At 51.9% G+C, this 26339-nt stretch overlaps 2 protein-coding genes across 2 annotated transcripts; one reads left to right on the forward strand and one right to left on the reverse strand.

Moving 5' to 3' along the window:
* Positions 1-693: 693 nt before the first annotated feature.
* Kcng4 (potassium voltage-gated channel modifier subfamily G member 4) lies at positions 694-13780 on the forward strand. Its single transcript, XM_057753847.1, has 3 exons — positions 694-935; positions 2544-3332; positions 10383-13780. Exons 2-3 carry the CDS (start codon positions 2580-2582, stop codon positions 11151-11153), a joined length of 1524 nt encoding a protein of 507 aa, XP_057609830.1. The 5' UTR covers positions 694-935; positions 2544-2579; the 3' UTR covers positions 11154-13780.
* Positions 13781-21994: 8214 nt separating this feature from the next.
* On the reverse strand, positions 21995-25667 carry Adad2 (adenosine deaminase domain containing 2). The gene is made up of 10 exons (XM_057754321.1): positions 25316-25667; positions 24442-24582; positions 23977-24024; positions 23744-23869; positions 23512-23662; positions 23263-23430; positions 22929-23158; positions 22592-22835; positions 22275-22395; positions 21995-22187 (listed from the first exon to the last, which is right to left on the reverse strand). The coding sequence occupies exons 1-10, from the start codon at positions 25665-25667 to the stop codon at positions 22083-22085; spliced, it is 1686 nt and encodes a 561-aa protein (XP_057610304.1). The 3' UTR covers positions 21995-22082.
* Between the last annotated feature and the right edge of the window lie 672 nt (positions 25668-26339).

The raw sequence follows: 26339 nt of genomic DNA on the forward strand, positions 1-26339 counted from the left end.
CCAGAGAGGTGAAGTGACTCACCAAGGACACACAGCAAGAAACTCGCTTGTGGCATCTCCCTACCTATACCCGGGGCCGAGCTCACAGGAGACATTTGTGGATTTTATATCCTGGAAGCCACCCACCCTCCCCCTGCCACTCACACACCTTCTACAGATAAGGAAGCTGAGTAGGAAGGCACTAACCCAGCTGCCTAAGGGTAGTCCCATTGGAGGCTGGCATCTGGCTCCAAGCCTCTCCATTCCTAACCCCTTATGCCATTTCCCCGATACCCACCATAGGCTCTGAGGCCCCGTCGGTCTGTCTCAATCTGCAAACTTCCCTGGCCTCTCCCCCACCTTAACGCACTAGGTGGCTGCAATAGCCTGGACCTCAGGTCCCTAGCTGCCCCTGCTCCTCCTGAGCTCAGCTCCTCCTCACAAAGGAGAGAGGACAGACACTCTCCTTGCCTCCCTGGTGCTTGGCAGAGCAGCCACGGCTCCCGCCCGCTGCCTGGCTGATGGAGAGATTAATCCTAAGCCCTTCCTGTCAGCACCCCCACCCCCCACCCTGGGCAGGACCATGCTGGCTGTTCCTGTGGGACTTGGAGCACCAAGTCCGTTGCTGAGGCAGGACGGCTGGCCCAGCTCCCTGCAGCATTCGGACCTTCAGCTCTCAGGAGGAAGGAGGGCTTCAGAGTCCTTCTAGAAAGCCACCTTGCGCCCCTGCTCTTCTGCAGAATCAGAATGAATACACTTCTGGTCTATAGAGGAGGCCGGAGAAGGACTGGACACTGACGCTGCCAAAGATGCTATGTTGCCAGCTGGTTTTGGTTTGTGTCCCCCCTCCCCCACCTCTCTGACACAAAACTGTCTCTTTCCTGGTCACTGAGAGAGACATGGACTCCCCATGTCCGGCAGAGAACTGGCTGGGAACGGACTTCCTAACACTAGCGGTGAGTTAACTTGGGAGGAACTTGTTTGTCCTGGGGTGGGATGTTCTAGAGCAGTGGCTGGGCTAAACAGCTTGACAGAAGGGACTTTTGGAGAGAATTAAGTTCCCCGGGGCTCTGGAGGAGTTCTGCTGGCCAGCTGTTAGGGGGAGCAAAGACTGCAAAAGGAGATAGAGCAAGATTCCGGCTCTGGGCTATCCGAACCCCAGACCAGGAAGACCAGTGTCGGGTTGGATTCAGATTTGCTGTGTGACCTTGGACGAGTCCCTTCAGCTCTCTAGGACTTAGTTTCTGCTCTGGAAATTGAGAAAGCTCGGAAAGAACTCCGTAGACTCTTTGCAGGCTGTTCTCCTCCCACTGGCTGTGTGCTGTGAACCATGGAACGCATGCAAAATAACAGAGGGTACTGCAGCGTGCGTGAAACTCGCCGGCCGCCACAATCCAGCAGGCTCTGAAATTGGAAAGCACTTTTATTTCCATTGGCTCCTGATTGGAGTGCCTCTCTCAATGTAGGGTTATAGGTGCCTGGAGACAGCTCTGGCTGGAATGAATAGCGGAAGAAATGGTCGCACAATAGAGAAGTTGAGACATAGCACGGAAATAATTTTTAAAAATATGCGAGCAAGCAAAAATCAAAATGCTTGTCTTAAACGAAGTCCCCTAAATAGGTCTGTGATGGAGAGAGCGTTAGAAGCCTCTTTGCTCTGCAGATAGAAAACGACAGCCCAGCGAGGGGAATAACCACTTCAAGGTCACACAGCAAGGGTGGCTGAGGCAAACACAAAATGCAGGTCTGAGTAGGAAAGAGTTGTCCAAAGTGGGAGGTGTCCTCCACCCTCATACCAGGGGGTGAAGCTTTCATGGGGGGCTTCTGAGAGTCAGGTGCCTCGCAATGCCATCACCCAGTCCCTGAGCGTTTGGTGGCTGACCCTCACTGAGCCTTACTGAACTGTATTTGCTAAACAGTGGTCAAGATGCTGGGCCTCGGTTTCCTCATCTGCCAAGGTGAACTGTGCCTGTCTCCCTTGTGGGACGGTTGGCACGAGTTTGTGAAAGAGACTGGCTGTGCTAGAGCGCCTAGAAGTGGCCGTTATGGGTGCTGCATGTGTGCGTCGTTCCCTGACCTGGTCCACAGAGTGGAAAGTCAAGCTTCTCCACTCACACAGACCAAGCAGAGGGTCCAGAGAGATTGAGTCACTCCTCAGAACACCGCCATATGGGGCCCCCTGCAGGGCTGACCCAAGGTTCAACATTAGAGAAGAGAGAGAGACAGGAAGCCAATGCTCAAGACCCTATAGTCTGGGATGGTACAGTTCAGGATCCATTCCATCTCCATTCTCAAAATGTCTGTGTCAGGGAGAAGGAGATGAACATGAAGTCCCTCCCTCTTTAGTGTAGTGGGCAGCACATCTGTATCATGGATGTACATGTTTCACAGGGGTAGGGATGTGTCCAATGGCATGACCCAAGCACATAGTAACTGCCTGGTAACCAAGAAGTAAACAGGAGGTTCAGAATTGCTGAAGCAGCTGCAAGAACAATACACAAATGCAACAATGTCTGTACTACCAAGACTCATGCTCCCTTCCTTCTTTTGTTCTTCTTCTGGAGGCGGACAGCTGAGCCCTGGCCCCACAGTCTGTGGCGATGCCCACGTCTTCCAGAGACAGGGACCTGCATCCAGGACACCATCACTTCGGCTCCTGCAGCCCCTTGAGCCAGCTCTGGCCTGGACCAGAGCCTCAGTCAGTCAAGGGCCTTTACTATCGCAGGGCCCGGAAGGTGGGCACCCTGGACTCCTCTCCAGAGGCGGACCTGAAGAAGGAGATCCTGGTGAACGTGGGTGGCCGGCGATATCTGCTGCCCTGGAGCACCCTGGATGCCTTCCCGCTAAGCCGCCTGAGCAGACTCCGGCTGTGTCGCAGCTACGAGGAGATCACACAGCTCTGTGATGACTATGACGAGAACAGCCAGGAGTTCTTCTTTGACAGGAGCCCCAATGCCTTCGGGGTGATCGTGAGCTTCCTGGCAGCGGGAAAGCTGGTGCTTTTGCGGGAGATGTGCGCGCTGTCGTTCCGGGAAGAGTTGAGCTACTGGGGTATCGAGGAAGCCAACCTGGAACGCTGCTGCCTGCGCAAGCTCATGAAGAAGTTGGAGGAGGCAGCGGAGCTGCGCCGGGAGGAGGCTATGCAGCGCCAGCAGCAGCGCCAGGCCTGCCACTCTGAAGTACAGTCTTCGCGATGGGCCCGCAGCATGAACCAGCTGCGTGAGATGGTGGAGGACCCACAGTCGGGGCTGCCCGGGAAAGTCTTTGCCTGCCTCTCCATTCTCTTCGTGGCCACCACGGCTGTCAGTCTGTGTGTGAGCACCATGCCCGACTTCAGGGCTGAGGAGGACAAGGTGAGTGGTTGCCCATCAGGAACTATGGGACAGCTCAGGGAAACCATGGAAAAAGTTTCCTTCCTTTTATTTCCCCTTGGAGACAGGATCTCATGTAGCCAGGCTTGTCTCAACTTGCCCAGTGAGTTGCCTTAAACCTTTGATCTTCCTGCCTATACTGCCTGAATGTTGAGACTACAGATGTACACCCCCAAACCCTGTTTTATGTAGTACTGGGAATTGAACCCAGGGCTTCCTGCATGCTAGGCAAGCTCTCTCATTACTGAGCTATAGCTCTAGTCCTTTTTTGTTGTTGTTGTTTTAAGATTGGGTCTCATGCAGTCCAGGCTGACCGAGAGCTCTCTATCCAGCCAAGGCTAGCCTCCAATTCATCCTCCTACTGCTACCAACTTTTGAGTGCTGGGAGGACAAACATGTGTCCCCACACCCAGCATAATGTCTTCATTTAAATAAGCAGGAGAATATGAACACTATCCTATGTGAATTTATATACACATATATAATAATATATAGTTTTATATAGAATATAATACACATATAGAATAATAGGCAGTTTTAGACACTCCAACCACAAGTGTAACTTTTCACCTTTATTGGAAGAATGGGGGCCCTTAAAGTCATTATGTGTTCCTGGCTCTCTAGGGAACCCTGGATATCAACAAAATCATGTCTGGTTTGGAATGGTGGGAAGACCCATCATCCACTTCCCAGGTCCTGTGATGGGGGTGGAGTGTGCTGGCCCTCACTGATCTCAGTTACCTCCTCAGTAAAATGGGAGACATTTCTCTGAACATTCCCATATTTATTGCCTTTAATGTTTATCGAGCAACTACTTCATACTAAGTATTGGCTCAGAACCCAGATCCCTGCACATGAGCCAACCCTTCCCCAGATGGAGACTCAACAATGCTACGTGTATTTCCTCTGGCTGAGGAATAGATTGTAGCAGAAATACTCGGCCCTTTTTTTTTCCGGGTTGCCACCTCCCACAAAGTCTCTTAGTATCTCTGGGGGAGAACTCAGAGACTGATCCTTGGCAGCCCCAATAAGCTAGGCTTGGCCACTCATCCTCAACAGATCAAGTAAACAATAGTGCAAACCAGAGAGGTAATTAATCAATGTGGCTACATGTTGGGAAGAGAAATAGAGATGTCCAGTGGCCCCCAAGTCATCTTCAGTTCCGATGTGAAGTCTGTGTTTAAATTACATTGTAATTATAATTCTAAAGTGTGTGTGTTCAGGCGCATGTGCCTCAGCATGCATGTGGTCTAGAGGACATGCATGGGGAGGTCAGAGGACAATTTGCAAGAGTCAGTTCTCTCCTACCATGTGGGTCCTGGGCCATCAGGCCTGGGATAATTTAAGTTAAGAAAAGCTGGCAAGAAATAAGCCAAGCTAAGGTAAGGCATTCATAAAAATGAATAAGACTCTGTGTGATTATTTGGGAGCTGGGTGGCAGGCCCCACAAAGAGTAAAAACAACAAAAACAAACAAACAAAAAACCAACTACACACAGGCAGAATGTTTCCTCTGGGTCGAGGTCACTTTAGGTCTGCCAGGACTCAGGACCCAACCCCCAACAAGCCCAGTAACACAAGGGGAAAAAAGGCTTAAGCCTGGTGCCAGCCCTAGGTGGAGCTTGTCTCCTGGAGAGAAATTCGCCTGCAGATCTCTCCAGCCCTTTACTTAACTCACAGATAAGTAAGATGGTACCATGGGTAAATCATGGGTAAAGGTGCTTGCTGCCAAGCCTAACAAGCTGACCTATTTACGTTTTGTCTCTGAGCTTTTACCTTTCTCTCTTCTATATTCCTTTCTTTCCTTCTAATTCCGTGGCTGGTGGTGTGGCTGGGTGACTGGCCCCTGGCATCCTGTTCTCCTTTTCTTGCTGCTTCCTCTCCTTTCTTTCTCCTTCTATTTATTCTCTCTGCCTAGCTATTGACCATTCAGCTCTTTATTAGACCAATCAGGTGTCTTAGGCAGGCAAAGTAACACAGTTTCACAGAGTTAAACAAATGCAACATAAAGAATGCAACACATCTTTAAATAAATATTAAACAAATGTTCCATGGCATTAACAAATGTAACACGTCTTAAACTAATAGTCCACAACACCTGTGCACCCCTACATTCTCTTCGCAGACAGCTGTGGGACACCAAGGACCCCAGGAACCAGATGGTCTGTGTCCTGTTCTGCTTTCTGTTGCTCAGATAAGCATCCTGATCAAACACAAGTTGGAGAGGAAAGGGTTTATTTGACTCCCCCTTCCAGATCACAGGCCATCAGTGAAGGAAGTTAGGGCAGAAACTCAAGCAGGGACCTGAAGCAGAAACCACAGAGGAGGAGGAAGACTACTTACTGGCTGGTTACTGTTCAGCTAGCTCTCTTACACAGCCCAGGCACGTCTGTCTAGGGACAGTGCCACCCACAGTAGGCTGGGCCCTCCTACATAAATGAGCATGCCAATAGGCCAATCTGATCAAGGCAGTTCCTCCATTGAGACTCTGTTTGAGTCTCTTGGCTTTGTAAAGCCAATAGCTGAGCTAACTAGAAGAGTCTCAAAGCTGAAATAGGAGCCTGCATTTGTTCCGAAGGTAGATGAAAAGCTTGAAAATAGAACTATTTTCTAAGGTAGAACACGGCTTCTCTCCAACTTCACACTACAGCTCTCTTATCACCCAAACCTCCATCTATATTAGATTATGATAGACAAGGAGGCAGATTAAAACCACACATGCATATGTTTGTATTCACATCACACGCGCACACACACTCATCGCTTCCTCCCAGATTTGCCCCACACAGTACAGCCGAACCAGAGAACCAGCATACACCTTACACAGGATAAGTTCTCCACAAATATTTGTTGAACAAAATGTGTTTCATCTGATGGACTGTGGTGATATTTTGCTTATAATCTAACAAATAAAGCTTTCCTGGAGATGAGACTGCAGAGCTAAGCACTAAGGCCAGGGAGTGGTGGCACACACCTTTAATCTCAGGACTCTGGGGAGAGATGGATCTCTGTTAGTTCAAGACCACCCTGGGCTACATGAAATTGATCCAGTCTGAAAGAGAAATAGCTCACACAAAGGTGATCCCAGCATTTACTTAGGATCACACACCTTTCATCCTAGTACAAGGGAGGTAGAGATAGCAGTGATATGGGTGGAGAGAGGAATATAAGGCGGGAGGAGACAGGAGCTCAGTGCAGTCTGAGGAAGCAGTCTGAGGACAGGATTGTCCTTTTGGTCTGAGCACTGGTAGAGGTAAGAACTCTAGTGGCTGGCCACTCTGCTTCTCTGATCCTACAGCTTTTGCCCTCTGAGAGCTGACTCTGAGATTTGTACTCTAACTGACCAATGTTTTCTCCCCCCCCAAAAAGATATATAACACTCGAATCCTCAGTCTTTCCAACGGCTGAGCTCCACCCTGAGACTGGAGTTGCCACCAGGAGCATCCCCATCCCCCAACCCCAGCAGCCGTTTAGCACAAAGCATGCGATGGGAAGGTCTGCTTGCTCACGGGGATATCTACATGTCGATTTTGCTTCTGAAGATTAGGGCACATTAAGCAATGTCTGTATCCCAGTCAGGAATACCGGATTGCAGCTGCTGAATAATCATACGCGTGTCCTCCACATGCCTGTCCTGAGAGAAGACAGTGTGGGGAGTCTTCCCTGTGCAGAGGAGTGAGGGCATCGCAGGGCCTCATGCGTTGAAAATGACTAAGAGTGCAAACCCAGGCCGGGTTTAACGCCACTGCCACTGGGGAAATCAAATTAGGGGCAGGTCACCAGTTTGCCGTCCTGGGCAGCCCAGAATTGTCCCTGAGAAACTGGCAGCCGTGTCCCACGGGATCAGAGGGATTTGTGTTCAGAGACAGCCACAGTGTCCCTGTGCTTCCTCTCCGGTGGAGTCACCTTTGTGCATGCTGCCCTTTCTCTGCTTTTGTTGGGGATTATATTTCAGAGAGCCAGGGAGGCTGAAGCCAGGCAATCCTAAAATGTTTGTTCTTTCAAGACAGTCCCTCGACATTTACATAAAAAGCGTTTGTTCTCTCTAGTATATGTCTTGTCTTTCTTATTTGTCCTCAGGGGACAGCAGGCAGTCAGAGAGGGGCTCTATTTAGTCAGTCAGCTGTTAAGGCTGGCTGGTTTCTCCTGAGGAGAGCCATAGGGCACAAGGATTTAATGACGCCCCGAGGAAATCAGAACCTGGGGCTGTGACCCATAGAAACCCAGATTCCTTTGCTTTGTCACCGCTGCCATCTGGCTGAGCCATGCTTATTGTTCGTTGGTGGATTGGTCGATGACCTTTGTGGGGTTTCCTCTTGTTGGCCGGGGTCTGGCGCTCAGTTGGAAGAGTGTTGGTCCAGCCTGTGTGAAGTTGATCCCTAGCAGTGTGGTAGCTCAAACCTATAATCTCAAAGGTGTAGGCAGGAGGACCAGAAGTTCAAGGCTGTATCTGTTCCCAGTGCGTGTTTTCATTCCTCTTGGGTGTGCGCACAGGCATGACCTTGCTGAGTCTTGAGTGTGAGTTTAACCCCTGGAGGAACTGCCACGTTGTTCCCTAAATTCAAGTTCCCTGTAACCCAGACCATCAGTTTCTCTCCCTCCCTTTCCCTCTCTCACCACCCCCCCCCCGTGTGTGTGTGTGTGTGTGTGTGTGTGTGTGTGTAGCTCAGACAACTTTCTAGAGCTGTTTTTCCCCTTACACCACGTGGGTTCAGGCACGTTGTGGAGCTTACCTCAGCCGCAGGAACTTTAACCCGCTGAGCCATCTTGTCAGCCCTCATTCTTCTTTTAATCACGATTTTCAGGTGCGCAAATTGAAACTTCTTTAAAAAAAAAAAGACAAAAAAACACACCCCTGCAATCCCACCCGTGTCAATCTAAACTATTTCCCTCACCCCAAAATTTTCCTTGGGCCCTCCCCAGTCATCCTAGGGTTCCCTGAGCAGTCGTTTGTTTATTTATTTTACTTTTTTGGTTTTTCAAGACAGGGTTTTCTCTTTGTAGCTTTGGAGCCTGTCCTGGAACTTGCTCTGTAAAACCAGTCCAGCCTTGAACTCAGTTAGATTCACCTGCCTCTGCCTCCCGAGTGCTGGGATTAAAGGCCTGTGCCGCCACTGCCTGGCTGAGCAGTTGTTTTGATGGTTGGAGTCATGGAGGTGAGCCTCCCCTAGTCCCAACTGTTGCCTGTCTGTGGCCGCTGGCTTGCTAGGCCCTATATGCCTGTGTGGTCCTTTTATTTCTACCGAAGCCTCCTCAGGCCTGGCTCACCTTGACTTTAGGAATAAGCAGCGCTCTCCTCACTACCCCCAGAGACAAGGCATGCGCCATGGAGGCTGATTCCCCCACTTGGCCTGGGATTAGGAGGAATCCCAAAACCACATCCAGATGAGAACAATGTAGACCAAAATGCCCTGGCCCCAGTAGCCAGAGTCTTCCTCGGAGAAAAACAAGTGTTTTGTTTTGATTTCTTCTTCTTCTCTCTTTCCTTTATATTGGCAGGGCTGGACTGAACAGGAGCCCTACGTCCATCTCTTGTGTCCCAGCATGGCTGCAGAGATGTCAGCTCCTGCAGGCGGGCACCAGGCTGGTTAGGATGCAGGGCAGAGCGGGATGCAGGCAGAGTGACTAGGCAGAGCCAGTCTGCTGCAGTGCAGGGAGGGCCGGCGGCCCAGACCAGGGGAGGGAGGACAGAGTGTACATGGCTTGAATAGCCAAACACCAGCACCAGAGGCAGAAGCTCAGCCTGCTGGGGCCTGCTGGGACCTCCAGAGTCACATTCCCCAGCTGCTGGTCACTGAACCCAGTTTTCTCTACTTGCCTATTTCATTCTCCCCTGGGGTGTTGGTCCTTTGTGGCAGGCCCCTTTACTGTCCTGGAGCCAAGAAAGGGGTCAGTGTAAGGAGCTCACAGCCTTGGCCGATACCCTTGACCTAGCAATGCTTCTTCTATAGGTGACAAGATGTGGCCGTAGCTGTAACAGAGGCAGGAAATTCGGCTTTCCACCAGGTTGATCTGCCCTGTACAACCACACAATGGACAGCTCAGCCCATGGGACAATGCAAAATCAAACTGTGTCTCCACGGCAGTGATTCTCAACCTGTGGGTCACAACCCCTTTGGGGAGAGTCGCATATTAGATACCCTGCATATGAGATATTTACATTATGATTCATAAAAGTAGCAAAATTACAGTTATGAAGTAGCAACAAAAATAACTATGTTTGGGGGTCACCGCATCGTGAAGAACTATATTAAAGTCGCAGCATCAGGAAGGTTGAGAACCGTGGCTCTAGGGCCTGGGAAGATGGCTTGGTGGGTTAGTTGTTTGATTGGCATGCACAAGGACCTGAGTCAGAGCCCTGAAATGCACATTAAAAAGCTGGGTGTCATGACATGCACCTGGAATCCCAGCACTGGGGAGGTAGACAGAGGCAGATCCCTGGGGCTTGCCAGCCAGCCAGCCTAGCCTACTTGGCAAGCCCCAGGCCAGTAAGAGACTTTGTCCCAAAAGTAAAAACAAAACTCCCATAAAACAAAGTGGACAGAGCCGGGCGGTGGTTGCGCACACCTTTAATCCCAGCCCTCGGAAGGCAGAGGCAGGCAGATCTCTGTGAGTTCGAGGCCAGCCTGGTCTACAAGAGCTAATTCCAGGACAGGCTCTAAAGCTACAGAAAAACCCTGTCTCAGAAAACAAAAAAAGAAAAAAAAAACAAAACAAAAAGACCAAAGTGGACAGAGCCTGAAGAATTACAGCCCCAATTGTTTTCTGGCCATCACACACACACACACACACACCACACACACACACACACACACACACACTCACCTAGCAAGGCTTTTCAGAGGGAAGCCATTTCCTCACACCCCCACAGAGCCACCACGGAGCTACTTCACCGTGCCTTCTCCACCATGGCTGGCTGTTCCCCGGAAACCATGAGCCCATATAAATCCTCCCTCCTTTGAGCCGCTGTGCTGTTGTGCCAGGGTTTGAGGGCCGCTGACTAACCCGTGCTTCTGTGGCTCTCTCACCCCAGGGAGAATGCACGAGAAAGTGCTACTACATCTTCGTGGTGGAGACCATCTGCGTAGCCTGGTTCTCCCTGGAGTTCTGTCTGCGTTTTGCCCAGGCCCGAAACAAATGTCAGTTCTTCCGTGGGCCCCTGAATGTCATTGACATTCTAGCCATCTCCCCATACTACGTGTCGCTCGTGGTGTCCGAGGAGTCCTCGGAGGCAGGCGAGAGGCTGAGTGGCAGTTCCTACCTGGAGAAAGTCGGGCTGGTGCTGCGTGTTTTGCGGGCGCTACGTATCCTCTACGTGATGCGACTGGCCCGCCACTCGCTGGGGCTGCAGACGCTGGGTCTCACGGTGCGTCGCTGCGCCAGGGAGTTTGGCCTTCTGCTGCTCTTCCTGGGTGTGGCGGTCACCCTCTTCTCCCCTCTAGTCTACGTGGCTGAGAATGAGTCTGGAAGGGTCCTAGAGTTCACTAGCATCCCCGCGTCCTACTGGTGGGCCATCATCTCCATGACCACGGTGGGCTATGGGGACATGGTCCCTCGTAGCGTTCCCGGTCAGATGGTGGCTCTGAGCAGCATTCTTAGTGGTATCCTCATCATGGCCTTCCCAGCCACATCCATCTTTCACACCTTCTCCCATTCCTACCTGGAGCTGAAGAGGGAGCAGGAGCAGGTCCAGGCCCGCCTCCGGCGTCTTCAGAACACAAACTCGGCCAGCGAAAGGGAGCTTCTGAGCGATGTGGATGACCTGGTCCCCGAGGGCCTGGTCTCCCCCATCCGCTACGTGTAACTCCTACCGCCTTAGGAATGCACCGTAATTTCAACTCATCCCACGGCTGAGACAAGCTCCTGCACCTCTCCGGTGGACCATCTGGGGGTGTGTCCTCAGAATGCTGACTTCCAAAGCAGGAAAGGTGCCAGGCCATAACAACATTGGTGTGATCCTGGGCACACCCCTTGTCCTTCCCCAGCTTCCTGCCAGCTACTGGGCACAGTTCATCTTGGTAGGCTGAGTCGATGGCCCTGTGTTCTTTCCCCTCCCTTGCAGACTCTGTGCTATTCCACCCTGGGTCCTGGATGCTCACTGAACTGACCACCGTTAATAGTGAAATATGGAGTCTGCAGATTTCCGTCCTGTCCTCCAGACTCCCTCTCCTGGTTCACGCCACCCCAGAGGGCTCAGGCACTGAGACCTGTTCAAAGCTCCATGTAGCCCGCAAGGCTTTCAGGTGGATCATGTGCTCTCTTGCTTCCTGCCACCACCAGCCGAGTTTCCAAATGCAATGGAAGCACTCACTGTTCTAGACGCTTTTAGCCAAGAAGGCAGCCCTGGCCACCACAACAAATCCTGTCAGGGTCTCATGGCAGCGAGCCTACTGTCACCTCTGACATTGCTAGAGACCTGGGCCAGTTGGCCAGCTGGACTCTTGGTGGACACTCTGGTTCTGCAGCCCTTACTCTTGACAAGGAGACTCTGAGAACTGTATGATGTCCGTCCAGAGAACAGCAGCACCAGGAGGAGGCTCAGCTTTCCCCGATCAACTAAACATCACTGACACAGCTCAGCAGGTCAGCCCTAGGCCTGCCTGGTTCTAGCTCCCCACATCTGACCCCTACTGATGGAGGCTGGGCATCCCTGGTGTCTGTGTGCATCCACGTATCCGTGTTCTCCTCTGTCAGCAAACTCGATCCTTGGATCCACAGAGGAGGCAGCCTGCTATGAACATGACTTACAGAGATGAACTAGGAAGCAGCAGAGGACCCTGAGCAGCCGGTGCTCCAAAGTTTCCCAAGACACGGGGTCTAGTGCTGGATGGGTTCCTGGGGGAACACAGAGCAGACTGGGAGAAGGAGGTGGTGGATCTCAGAGCCTTACAGAAGACAGCACTGTGACTGTGCTAGTCCTAAAGACAAGGATGACAGTCCAAGCCGAAGTGGGAGTGACATCCATCCAGGAACGTCCCATGGGTTCATCTCCCCCACATCACTACCAATCTGGCACAGCACACCTGGGAGACATCTCCGTGGCACTTCCCAGCAGAGACACTGCTGCACTGTCATTCAGTATTGACTGTAAGGCCATTGGAGAAAGGACAAGGGCAGTGAGATAAACAGGGCCCTGTGAATCTGACATGGCTCAAGTGTGGCATGCAGTCAATACTGCAGCCCTGCTAATACATATCTGACTCTTGGTCCTTCTGCCAGTATTGAGCTGAGCCCTTTTGGGTGCCAGGCTCACTTTCCCTGACTGCAGCCCATAGCCAATGACTTTCCAGAGAAGCCACAACATCTAAGCTAAAGTGCGTCTTGCCCATGTGGGAACTCTCACATCCTCTGATTCCCCTAGCAGATACATACACGTCTCCATCTCTCTAGACCTCAAGGTCCGGAGAGCACCTTATTTCTTACCAAGCTCACATGTCTCAAGCAAGCCCTTTGTATCACTCTAGGAGAGGAGCTGATTCCTTGATGAGGCCTTGGGTATGCTGTTCTGTTCCAGGAATCAGCCAGCAGAGTCCTGGGGAAACCTGAATGTATGTATGTATATATATATATATACATACATATAAATCTTTTGCACCAGGCTTATTTTTGTTTGTTTGTTTTGAGACAGGATCTCACAGTATAGTCCAGGCTATCTTTGAACACGTAATCTTCCTGGTTCAGCCTCCTGGCTCCCACACTAATATTTTTATAGCTATAATTAGACAAAACACTAAACATCCAGTTTTTCCTTTATACTCTTAAGAACAGACAGCATGGGTAACATCTGAGGCCAAGGGGTTTCACTCTATCATTGTGAGCAGGTCCCTTTGCCTCTCTGTAAACCACGTGGTCAGACCAGATCTGTGGTTCTCTAGCTGAAGTTCTACAGGACACTTTTGGGGGCTGCTATTGCAGGAAGATCAGCCAAACAGGCAGAGAACCCATTGACCAATGATGATCATGCATTCACATAACACCTAAAAGAATACAGAAATGCCTAGACAGTTCCTCTCCTCCAAGACAGGGCTAGCCACAGGTCACAGACCTGAGGTGTTGGGCTCACCCTGGAACCAGAGAAGAAGCCACTGGGGACATGGTCCCCCGTCAGTTCTGCATCTGTCCCTCGGTTCTGGCTGAAGGTCTCATCTGCATCACATGCTTGGTATGATGTCCCCAGCAGTGTGCCTAGCTCTCACCAGGCATCCCCACAGTTCTCTGTGCCACAAAATGTACCAAGGCAAAAAGAGAAGTCAAAGGTCAGCATTGGCTAAACCCATCAAAGACACAAAATGTCTCTATTGTCTGCACACATATACCCAGTTAAAATTCTTATTAAATAAGACTTGGAAAGTTGTAAGGGATGGCTTGATGTAGGGTTTAATTGAACACTTTTGATTTTTTTTTTGTCTTGTTTTGTTGTTTTCTTTCTCTTGGGTAACATCCTGGGAGATAGGTCTAAGTCGTCCAGGTCTGGCTTTTGCATCCCTTTTGATGTGATTGGATGGGAAGGAACTACAAGCGTGTTGCTAGGTAGTGTTTTCATCCCCATTGGTTGACAAGAGCCCAGTGATTCCCCAGCTGCTGTGGCTGTAGCCAAAGGGGACTTTTGACTTTGAGTCACCTTCCAGCTGTTACAGATGTGGCTCCTAGAGGAAGGAACAGTGTTGATTGGAGGTCTTTCCAGTCATGCAGAGTTGAGCTCAGCAGTAGTAATGAGTTAGCTCTTCAATACAATGAAAGGGACTCAAAGAGGGTCCTGACTTGGGACTGTGCCAAGACTGCAGGCTACTTTCAGGGCTTCTAGGACTGCACCATGGCCACCAGCAGTCCCATCAACACATGATCAGTGTGCCTCTGATCATCCGAAGGGCAGATATACTTCTGGATGCTAATGCACTTCCGAGGGTAGAGTGTCTACTGATTTCATTTGTTTCTCAAAGTAAGACTCTCCAAACAGGGTAAAGAGCTCTAATGTCAACCAACTTCCTCTTGGAAGATGGAGAGACTAAGGTTCAGAGAGGGAAAACCACGCATTGGCTTATCTCATTATATTCAAGTACCTTGACTCCTAGCTGAGCCCTTTCTAGTATATTCTGCTGCAACCCTGGGCTCGAGGGAAGCAGGGCCTGGCCTTGGAGAATGTGCTCGAGAGGAAAAGAAAGCAGCAGTTTGCCACACTGTCCTGAGCTGAGGGGCAGAGACACTGTGGAGTGTTCTAGGCATATTGTTCAACAGGAGACATGGGGATGGACTTGCTAGACGTGATCTTCCTCAAATACCCATAGAGATCCTGTAGGAGGCCGCCATAGTCCCTCCCAGCATGGGCAACTGGGCTTCTGGGAACTCGCTGCAGCGGTTCATAACCTGTGGTGGCTGGGAAGGCCACACAGAAAGGGACACAGTAATCAGTGTGTGAACATGTCACCATCTACCAAACCTGCCCACTCATTCCAGATTCACCTGCCCACAGAGGTCTTTTCCTACCACCCGATTTCCATCACTCAGGTACCACACCTCATCCTTTCCCATGATGCACAGCATGCCCCACTGTGGACACTCTTGTATCTTCCACTCCTCATGGAGGAATGTGACTGTGGACGCTTTCTGGGTAGTCACTGGTACCTAGCCTACGGGTTTGTAACAGTTTGTGTGGGGACCATGTCAGATGCCATGAGTCCCAGCAAATCTTCCCTACTCTCAGAAAAAAAGAGGAAGGGGTTACTATCAATGAGGGGCAGTTCCTCTCTTTGGGAGGTGATCCCAGGACACATTATGAAGATCAGAGACTGAGAAAGGGGAGAAAGGGGCCAGGGAGAGCTGGCCTGGCCCAAAGATTGAAATAAAGCAGTAACATTAGGCCTGCTTACTGCCTGCCTGCGCAGGTCAGGTAGAATGTTCCAGCAGGGCTGGTCATACTGAGGACCTCTGTGAAGAGAACATATCCTTCTTGCAGGTAAATGAGTCCCCAAGACGCAGCATCTCCAACCCTGGGCAGCTTCACAGATTCTAAAGTAGGATCTTAATGGTTTCAAGGTCCCACCATTGCCTTTGTAAGTGTGGACAGGAAGGACGAAGGAGGGGGTGTGACTTTGGAGGCGAACCGCCAGGGCTGGCACAGTCTGGCTTGGTCCAGGCTCTGGACTCCCAGAGCTTCCAGCCCTGGGCGGCCTGCTCTCTGCCCAATGCCTGTCTTTATGCAGCTTTGACATCTAGCCAAGGGGCACCTCCCGGAATACAATGTCAGTTAAAAATAAAACTGAAGGCACCAGCCCTGCCCTGTAGCAGTCTGCTTCTGAGGACACGTAGGGAACTCAGAGCTACCACTTAGGGACTTGCTGTAGGGAGGACATAGCCAAGGGGATACAGGTACCATGTGATACAACCCAGGACAGTGTGGGCCCCCGAACTAAAACTAGCCTCCATTGTATTTGCGCTTACCTGCCTGATGCAGACCCCTGTGAGGCCTGAGGTGCCACCTGCACTTACTGGGTGAGATCTGGGAACCCTGCACCCTTCTGAATTAAACATTAAATGACATTAAAAAGACTTTTTAAGTTCAAGATAAGGCTGGGCTCTATAGAAAGTCTGACCAGTCTGGGCTACATAGAGACTCTGAGGCCAGCCTGGGCTAGATGAAGAGTCCCATCTGGTCCTCCATGTTCCCAAAGGCAACCTGCGGATCAGCCTTGAGCAAGATTGTGTGTGACCCTGGAAACCACCCACCTCTGCAGAAAGTCAGAGCCAGGATCCCTTCACAGTCTCTCAAACCATCTGGGAGAGGTGTGACCACAGCGAAGGCAGCCCCCATGCACTGGTGTGATCCAACCTGCTTGTCACTGGGCAACTGGAGCTGGAGACCCTGGAGATGCGGGGAGGGGATCCTGACATAGAAAAGCCAAGAGCTCACTGGACAGAACTATATTTCTCTTGTCTGCCACTCTCCTGACCCAGGAATGGGAACTGCTTTTGAGAGCACACCAGAAATCTCAGTTAGGGCGATCTGATTCCAAGTTGAAGAAGCTCCATTTGGACTTCATTAAACAAACAAAAGGATCAGTGTTAGTTCTTAGTACTGAAATCCTGGGGGACACCAGGAGTGGTTCAACCCAGGGGTTCAGCCAATCCCATCAGTATCAAACAAGCTCATCTTTGCTTCATCTTCTCCCTGTCTTTCTGGGTATATTACCTTCACCCCTAGGCTTTCCTCCTGGCTACAAGACAGCTGTACCAGCTTCAAATTTTACCCTTTCCTTCCCCCAGACCCTGAAGAGCGAACGCTCCCTTTATCCTAGAGTCCCAGGCAACTCTTCTCACTGGTCTTACATAGGTTACACACACAGCCTAAACCTGGCTACTGTGGCACCAATTGGTTCATGAGGCTTTAGGCTCATCTAGGCACAGAAGATAGGCTCAGTCACACACCTGACAATGGGGACAGTGACATCTCGGGAAAATGAGAAGGCTGCTGTTGTGATGAGAGAGTCGCTCGTTGGTTCTAGGCTGCTTAGCCCCGAAATAATCACACAGAAACCATATTATTTAAATCACTGCTTGGCCCATTAGCTCTAACTTCTTATTGGCTAACTCTTAGATATTAATTTAACCCATTTTCATTAATCTGTATATTGCGACGTGGCAGTGGCTTACCAGGTAAATTTCCCAGTGTCTGTCTCTGGCAGCGGCTCCATGGCTTCTCTCCGACTCTGCCCTTCTTTCTTCCAGCATTCACTTTAGTCCCCCCCACCACCCTGGCCTAGCTCTGTTCCCCTGTAGCTCTGCTATAGGCCCAAAGCAGTTCCTTTATTAACCAATGATAGTCACAGCATGCAGAGGGGCTGCTCCACAAGAGAGGGGAGGGTATGGGGTGGTATCCGTGGGTGAGGACCACAGTGCACATCAGGGATGCTGGACTCCATGCCTTCACATCTCATCACTACTTAACCTCACAACAGCCTCCTTCTGCTTTGTGAGAAAACTGAGACACAAGGAGTTGAGGTAGAAATCCCGGGATCATCAGATGGATTAGGGAATTAAGTCCAGCTTACATGGCTCTACTCTCTCAGCTCCTTACTGACCTCCAGAGCCCCCTCCATCACATGTGCACCCCAGATGGTCCCATTGCCATGGACACAGAGTCAGCGTCTAATTCCGTATGATGGACTGCAGAGCTAAGACTGCTCCTAACAGTAACCAGTGTCTAGGGATGCAGCTCAATTGGTAGTTTGCCTGGGTTTGATTTCCCAGGACTGTGGGAACTATGTGTGGCAGTATATGACTGCAACCCCAGCACTAGGAGGCAGAGCCAGGAGAATCACCCCAAGTTTGAAGTCAGCCAGGAATATAGAGTGAGACCCTGTCCTAAAAAAAAAAATAAATAAATAAAGTACAACCCACAAAACCAAGCTATCTGCCCAGGGATGATGAAAATTTACGTTGACACAAAGTCCTGGTACAGATGCTTACAGCACTTTCTTCATAATTGCTGAGATGTCCTTTAGCGGGGAGTGGACACACACTGGTCCATGCTGGATGGAACACTCCATTCAGTACTTTGACATGGAACTGGGGGTGGAGTTCTGGGAAGTCTGCCTCTGCCTAGCTCTGTTGTGAACTGGGGTCTCTTACTTGACTTGGCACTGACTGATTCCACTAGGCTGGAGTCCTGGGGATTTCCCCGCTTCTGCCTCCCCAACACTGCAAGTGTTTTGTATATGGAGCTCTGTCCCAGCCCCACTGAGTCCTGTTTAGAACAGGTTCTGTTCTCAGCCAGACACATTTCTGCAAAGAGACCCTATAATGCTAGTTTTCTACTCAGTTTGTCTGTGCCATACAGCACCCCCCTCCCCTCCAGCCCCAGTGCAGGAAACGATGACATGAATGGTTTCCCCTCCAGGACTGATGGCAGACACAAAGAAGACAGTCAGGACCCAGGAATAGGCCCATCTGCTTCTGGCTGAACCCCACTATCAGCTTGCAACCTGGACGTCTGGGATTCATTTTCCCTTGCCCCATTGGGACCCTGACAACTAGAAAGACAGACCAGAGCCTTGGTCCCCTGAGTCCATGCTCCTACTAGGTGCACACTCAGCCGCTGGAGTGAAGATGAAACCCAGAGACGGCAGAGACAGCAGAGACAGCTGAGGTTCAGAAAAGTTCCCACAGGCTAGGACTACAGGAAGAGGGCTGGAAGCTGAAGGCACCCGAGAAGCCTTGCAGGAGTGTGCCAGGATATGCTACATCGGCTCCCAATTTAAATATGCTGCTGTCAGCAAAACTTCACCCAGGGGGATCGGGCCAAGAAGACATCAACAGACTCCATCCCCCTGAGACGATAGAGTCAAGAGAAGGGAGCTGGGCAGATGGCTGCGGAGGGAAGGATGGGCGGGCCCATAGGTACAGCCAGGGGACGACGAGTACTTCTTGGCAGATCACAGCAGAGTTAATGTCATTTTGAATAACTTGTTTACTCGGTGATTATGTGATTAATGGGTCCTGCAGGCTCAGGGACATAAAACCGAAGTACAGTGGCTGATCCTGGCCACCGTCACTGCTGCGGTAAGAATAGTCAATCAACTTGTCTCCTGGGGTAAATAGTGGGCAGTAAGTGGGCTAATGAATAGATGTGGGGTTTCCAGAATCTTCCCCTCTGGAAAATTATAAGCATGAGAAATGATTTCAAAAGCGACATGAAAAAGGTTACCAGCTTCCTTGTGTCCCTTCTCTCAGCAAGGGGCCTTTGCCTTGTGTGCTTCTGAGGACTCTGCTCTCCTCCGTGGCAGCCCTTCCTATTCTTCTTCTGCCCGTTCTATGACCTTTCCTTACCCCATGGCCCTGCCTCTATCTGTGACCTCTCCAAGCAGATGTGACTGGCAGGGGATGCTGATCTCCAGAGCAGCCGGGAGCTGCAGAGCAAAGGCAGGGACAGCTGAGCCACGAGGAAACTAGTAATGACCTCCGGTTCTCTTCTTCTAAGTTAGCAAAATAGGACTCAGAGAGGCTGAGTTAAATCCAAGGTCATGGTAAAGAATTCAGCAGCCCTGGCTCGCTACTGAGATGGGAGAGTACAGACAGAAGGTCTGCCTCACCCTGTAGGGATGACGACATCTCTCCTGCAGAGTTCTGCACAAGCATGAGGGCCTAAGCTCGGTCCCCAGCACCTGGGGACAGTGAGATGGCTCTGTAGGTAAAGGACCTGCCTTCAAACCCAGTGACCTAAGTTCAGTTCCCCAGACCCACATGGTAGGAGGGATCAACTTCCTGAAAGCTGCCCTCTGATTTCCACTTGTGGGAGGTCATGGGTATGTCCCCCCCCCCGAATACGTATACACATGTTTTTTTAAAAAAATTAAAGCGTTGTGACAGCGCCTACACTGGGGAGTGGAGACAGGAGGGTCCCAGGGGCTCAACGGTCAGCCAGGCCACCCCAGTCACAGAACCCCATGAGAGACCCTGTCTCAAAACATGGTGGAAGCGATTGAGAAAGACACCTAGTGTCAACCTCTGGTCTCGCCTGCACCTGCACACACTTGCACACACACACACACACACACACAGCATCTATTTGTCTTCTACATCTGGGTGGAAACACTTCATTTAAAATACCTCTCAGTTCCACCCATTTTCCTACAAATGCCATTGCCTTGTTCTTTCCGGCTACCCACAATTCCGTTGTGTCTATGTACGGCACTATCCAGTCCTCAGTTGACAGACATCTAGACCGGCTCCGTTTCCTGACTATTGTGAACAGAACAGCTATGAACACTGACATGCATGTCCCTCTGTGGGAGGACTCAGACTCCTGGGTAAAAATCAGGGGTGTACAGCTGGTCTATACGGTAGTGGCTTTTTAGAGACAGTCACCATACTTATTTCCTTAGTAACTATGGAAATTTTCCATCCCTGAGGGATTAGAGGGAAAGGGTTAAGACAAAAAGACAACAAAATACAAGCAACAGAAGGAAATGAGGCTGGAGTACAGGTGAGGCAGGGGGAGGAGACCAATAGGTGGACAGGGCTGTGGAAGGGAAGGAAGAGGATCCACGAACCAATCAACTTTTCTGTACCAATCTAAACTAAAAATATTAAAATATATCATAGTATTCTATGTATAATTTATGCACAGCCTGGCATGGTGGGAACTAGACCTGACATATGACTCTACCGCTGAGTTTCGGCCCCTGCATGCTTCGGCTCCTCTCAGAATCAACTACAGAGTGAGGTATGAGGGATATAGAAGTAGGTGTCATGCTGGGTTGTAGTAGAATCTCTCTAGGGAGTGATGGAATCCATGCATCAGATACACGTGAATTTTCTACCACGGGTATTTTGCTCTGCCACCACTTGTCTGCAGATGTGTGTCCTGTGGACAAAGGGACTGGTGTCTCTCTCCGCAAGTCTACTAGTAAATACACAGGCTCAGCGACCGGCCACGAGGACACAGGGAGGAGAGACCAGCCTGGTCCTGAATAACAGCCCTGAAAGAAATCATCTGTATTTGTTAACTGTCAACAGAGAGACTGGACAAAAGGCCAACAGGACACACAGGCTCAGGGTTGTCAGAATGGGCAACACTGTTGTGGAGGCTGAGGAGTCATCTAATTGGCTATCTGAATGCCTGGGCCGCTCCGTTTAACCCCAAAGCCGCTGGTTCCAGTCTGAGGGCTAAGGAACCAAAGCACTTGTGCCCACATTTGAGAAGAGTGCCAGCTCATACCGTCTAGCACTGCTGCTCCATTCTGCCATGCCCCGCACATGTCCCTCTTCACCCACCCAGAGTCAAATGCCGGTCCCCAGAACTGCTTTAGACGCCCAGGACACAAGTGTGCATCCCTTAGCTGGCCATGTTCCCACAGAACACTAGATATCAACACCACCCTTGACCAACTTCACTAGTCCCCTCCATGACAGCACTCTGATCCAGGACTGGGAAAGGAGAGGGATCCGAAGAGCTTTGGCCTGTAGAATGGGGGTACGGGACCAATACCAGCTCCCCAAACTTCAAAGCTGCTGTGCTCCCACCCCGGGTGGCAAGGCCCCTGGTTTGCTGATGCAGCATCTTCAGGCATATTTGCAGTGTGCGCCATCCTCCTCTTGCATCCACCATGACACCCTGGAGGGGAGGAAGGAAGCAGTGTTCACCCTGCAACTGAAAAGGGCTGGCTTCTCCACAGTGGGCTTCTGCAGCCAAGTGTCCCAGAAGAAGGACTCCTGCCACCCTGCACCCTTCAACATGGGCACGTAGCCCACAGACCACCACAAGAGATGCCTCTGACTAGATGACAGGACCCATGTGTTCCTAGTTCCCTGCCTAAGCCTTGGAAGGGAAGTGATTCGGGCCTCACAGGCAAGAAAACGCTCCCACCCTGGCCTCCTGCCCCAGCATTTGGCCCTACCAAGTCTGGTTTCGGGTGTGCAAACTGGATGACGAATGACAGAGCGTTCTGGAGGGCAGGGTCTGAGTGAGTACCCACCTGTGGTGGCATGAAAGGCTCCCCACAATGACCCACTACCTCAGTACACCCAAACAACAGACCACAAGAGATCATTTCTTTATTCAAACTAGACATACAAGAACGTCCATTCTTCAACTATTGGGTGTTTTAGCCCCCCCACCCCCACCAATTAGCCTTGCCCTCACCCACTGTGCTCTCCATCTCCCCTTGCTAGGCCCCCAGTATGTCGTCCCACTGAGGAGGTCCAAGTCCACTCGGATCCTTTTTCCCTCGAAGTCTGATCAGTGCCTGAATTTACCCACCAGTGGCTTTGAGGGCCAGGCCCCCAGCCCCTGCATGTCCAGGAGGAGAGAGAGCTGCTGGCGAGCTTCCCTGTAGGGCACAGCCTGGGGGCAGGGAGGAGACAGGGTGAGTGAGGTCTCTGTTGAGAGGGTTTTGGGGAGAGGAAAGGGCTGGAGAGAAGAGGCGTCCACCTTGGCAGCCTCATAGGTCTTCAGAGACAGGAGTTCGGGCTTCTCCAGAGCGCCGGCCACCTGGCGGAACGCTGCAAGAAAGGCTGCTTTGCAGAGGCGAGAGGGCGGCCCCGTGCTGGCCCTGAGAAAGGACACACAGGGGTCACTGGGAAAGAGCAGGCAGGCCTACCCACGCCATTCACACACTCTCCTACTCAGGGCCTGTATTACCAGAGTCACAGGAGGCCCCAGTCACCGCAGTGCTCTTGCCCTGTGAGTCAGGGGACGGGGTTCCCTACCCATGAGCTCCCTGCTCAGTCCCACAAGGCCCTCCTCACTCAGTCTTCACGCGTCCGGTGACCACATCGACGACTTCGATGTCAGGATCCCCCAGGCTCCAGTTGAGGCTCAGGCCATGGCAGGTGCTGGGCACAGGGTCAGAGGGGCCCACCAGGGGCCCAGCAAACAAGTGCAAGGTGGTACGGACATATGGACAGGGAAGACAGGACCCCAAGTCACTGTCCAGTTTAGGCCGGGAATGAATGGCCCTGTTCAGAGTTGGGGGGTCATGGCAGGGGTCAGCTGTGGGCAGAAAGCACAGGACATGGCCTGAGTCACCACATCCTCCGCACCACCCAGAGGCCATTCTTTGCCCTAGCACTTTGTGTCCCTCACCTAGGACAAGACTGGTGGCGTAGAGTGGAGGCAGGAAGTGGGCCAGCAGCCCACCGCCTAGCCCAAGGACAGCCCAACGTGCCAGCTTGTCACTGGCAGAGAGGCAGCCCACATGGGTATCGCGGAGGGCAGGAGCCACATAGGATACAGGTTTCAGCTGCCCACAGACATGGGCCTGCAGGCGGAAGGCTGGTCTGTGCAGGACACTGTCTTCTGAGGACAGTGGGAGGCTGTGAAGGGGAGGGGAAGGGGGCAGAAGCCTAGAATTAGGGTACTCTTTACACCCCAATTCCCCCACAATGAAACCAAGGGACTCCCAGGCTAGGACACTTACTAGATATCGTGGGCTGCCCCTTTGGGGGTGTTGCTCACATACAGGTGCAGGAAGACCCCAGGCTTGAGGGCAAAGGGGGGGCCAGGCCCAGGTTGGGGGGCCAGCACTGACCGCTCCTTGCCCTTAGGACCCCCTTGTGTGGCCAGCAGGAGCTGTCTGAAGAAGAACCTGGGAGTGACAGGCAGGGCGTGGGGTAGGATAAAGATCCTAGGCAGGCTGCAGAACCCACCTGACCGCTCTGCTCCTCACCTCAGCAGAGCCCTGCGGGCAATGACCAAACCGTGGCAGTCATGGAGCCTTCGACCTGAGAACTCCAGCCAGCCAGCACTGCTGCTGCTGCCTGTGCCCAGTGCCACCAGCTCGTAGGTCTCTTTGGAGTGACCAATGGTGCCTTGGACCTCTGTGCAGGAAGGGACAGAAAACTTAGGCCAGGATCCTGTGCTTGTTGGCAGAGCTGGGGTGGGCGCAGGGCAATTCCTACCCCTCTCCAGGATGACTGCTGCCACAGTTCCCTTACAGGCCTGGTACGGTGAGCTGTCACTCAGCAGGCGGTCCAAGCCAGCACTGACCACAGCTGCACAGCGCTGCTCATGGGTCAAGATGTTCTCTGCACAATAACCAGAGGACAGTGCAGGACCCACAAGCCATGCGTCCCCCCACTTTTCCCTCTTGCCTGAGAGCAGACACCAAGGTTTGAGCCAAGGGCCTACCTACCTATGCTGAGGGAGGTGAGCAGAGACTGGCGTGGCGTCACAGGGGGCTCTGAAAGAGACAAGAGCAGCTAGTTGCATGGGTGCCGGATCTTCTCATCCTTTGGGAGGCCAAAAAGAGGAGGCAAAGTCTCCACCAGCAGCTGCTCTTGTGCTCCCTGGCTCCAGTGTGGAACATCAGAGCAGAGGTGGCACCTTTCTCCATGCTGATGCCCAGATGTGACTGTAGATCTACATACGCCTTACACGCCACACCACACACACACCCCACCATACACACCCATACATCTCCAACCCCCCAACCACATACACACCCCACCATACACCCCCCACATACACACCCCAGTGCCCCACCACACACACACTCCAACCCCCACCATATACCCTCCACATATACACCCCAACACCCCCACCACACACACACACACACCATGCACCCAGTTGCTCACTCCAGTTGGGCCTCGGCTACCTGGTTTTTCCAGATGTTTCCGGATGTACTGAAGGGCAGAGAGTGCTGCCTGCTGCTTGGCTTCCAACTTGCTTCTCCCTGTTCCCGCAGGACAGACCAACCCATCCAGTTCTGCACACACGGAGAATGAGGAGCTTGGACCTGGGGAAGAAATCTTGAGGAAGGAGGAGTCTCCTGGCCTTCAGCCCCAGCCCAACCACTTCCAGTAGGGATTTATCAACCTTAGCCTCCTCCTTTCCCTTACGCCTCCTCTTGACACCTGACAACAGATGCCAACCAGATCAATAAAGAGGTACCAGCATACTAAGAGGGAACTCTTCAGACAGCAGGTGGTGTCTCTCTCTATGCTGTCCCCATTGCTAACTCAACCTGGCTTTCACAGGGCCTTCTGGAACAAGCATGAATGACAGGAAGGATTGGCACTTTGGGGGGAGGTAGGATAGGACGTAGGAGAACATTCCCCCACCCCATATTGGACAGCCACCAGACTTGGCCTTTTATTTCCCTCCACCAGGGATCCTCCTCTTAAAAGATCTTTCTGTTCAACACCATCTCAGGTGTAATAACCCAAGAGCAGGTTAAAAAAAAAATCCCATCTGATCCAAGGATAAGAACACACTTAAGTTTCTTCAGGTGTACGCAATCTTTTGGGAAAGTAGCACGCCCCACGAGCAAGGCGCAGTCTCCAACACAGGCAACTGTGATTGCGCGAAACTGGCCCTTTTCACCTGGGGTAGCCGATGGAGATGTTTGCTTAGCTGTAGCCTTGAAGGCATATTGTTCAAGCTCTTTGCCTTGCTCCTTTGTACTGATCATACTACATTAATTAGTAGCTCCTTCACCCTCTAACAAACACACTTGCCCCAGGTCCCACCTGTAGTCGGGTCCTCCAGGAAGGTCAGAGAGATGCCTAGGTTAGCCACACACTGGGTGAGCAGGGCCACCGCCTGGACTGGGGACGGGTCCTTGGGCAGAAGGCTGAGTACCCGGGCAGCCATAGGGAAGGCGCCTGCGAGCCCTGCGCGCAGGACCGAGTCCCCTGGGGCCTTACGGGCCTCCCTGCGGGCCTCCTGCTCGTTAGCCACCCCAGGCTCAGGGGTCTCAGGTTCCTCGTCCCCAGCCTCCGTGGGCTCCTGGCCTCCCGAGGGCTTCCAGGGTCCGGGGCTGATCTGCAGCGACGCTGCCAGTCGAGGCTTCCTGCGCCCACCCTCGTCCATGTTCGCCATGGCCTGACCAGTACTCGTGCTGTGCCCTTTTTCACGTGGGGGCACGTGGCACGGAGCTGATCATGAACTCCGCCTCTGCCTGGAGCCGGCCAATGACAGACCGCGGCGCTGTGATAGATGCTGCGATTAGCCAATGGGGAAGCCTGCTTCCTAGCGCTGCGACTTGGACTCCTACCCGCCACCCGCCAACTTGCAGCACGAGGGCAGGTCTCGTGAGGGCTCGTACTATCAGCCTCTGCTCTTGACACGTGGGAGTGGAAGGCTGAAAGTTTGCAGGCTTACCCCCCAGGCCACAACCTGTGTCCTTGCCCCCTTCCAGAAACGGGAGTCCTTGTTCCTTGCACAGCCTGGATTGGAGCTTTAAAACTTCCGCTGGGCCTTCTTGAAGTCAAACAGAAGTGTGAGCTAGCCCCAGATTAGCCGTTGCCTATCTCCCCACCTCCCAGAATGGACTTGCGTTTGGGCTGAAAAATATCAAAAGATGTCAGTTATTTAAAATGAGTGTGTGTGTGGGGGGGGGGGGGGGAATAGAGCTGGCAAGATGTCTCAGCAGGCATTTGCCTCTAAGTCCAGGGACCTGAGTTTAATTCCCAGGGGCCCACATGTTGAACACAAAGACTCAATTTGCCAGAAGTTCACTGTGATCTCCACACACCTACCGTGACATTTTCA

The sequence above is a fragment of the Chionomys nivalis genome, chromosome 21 (genome assembly GCF_950005125.1).
Source record: "Chionomys nivalis chromosome 21, mChiNiv1.1, whole genome shotgun sequence".
Classification (NCBI taxonomy): Eukaryota; Metazoa; Chordata; class Mammalia; order Rodentia; family Cricetidae; genus Chionomys; species Chionomys nivalis.

Coding starts and splice junctions, on each gene's coding strand:
- Kcng4 (XM_057753847.1), top strand. CDS start 2,580: ATGCCCACGTCTTCCAGAGACAGGGACCTGCATCCAGGACACCATCAC. Junction 3,333..10,382: donor TCAGGGCTGAGGAGGACAAG/GTGAGTGGTTGC, acceptor CTCTCACCCCAG/GGAGAATGCACGAGAAAGTG.
- Adad2 (XM_057754321.1), bottom strand. CDS start 25,667: ATGGCGAACATGGACGAGGGTGGGCGCAGGAAGCCTCGACTGGCAGCG. Junction 23,159..23,262: donor GGGGCAGCCCACGATATCTA/GTAAGTGTCCTA, acceptor TCCCCTTCACAG/CCTCCCACTGTCCTCAGAAG. Junction 22,836..22,928: donor CGCCACCAGTCTTGTCCTAG/GTGAGGGACACA, acceptor TTCTGCCCACAG/CTGACCCCTGCCATGACCCC.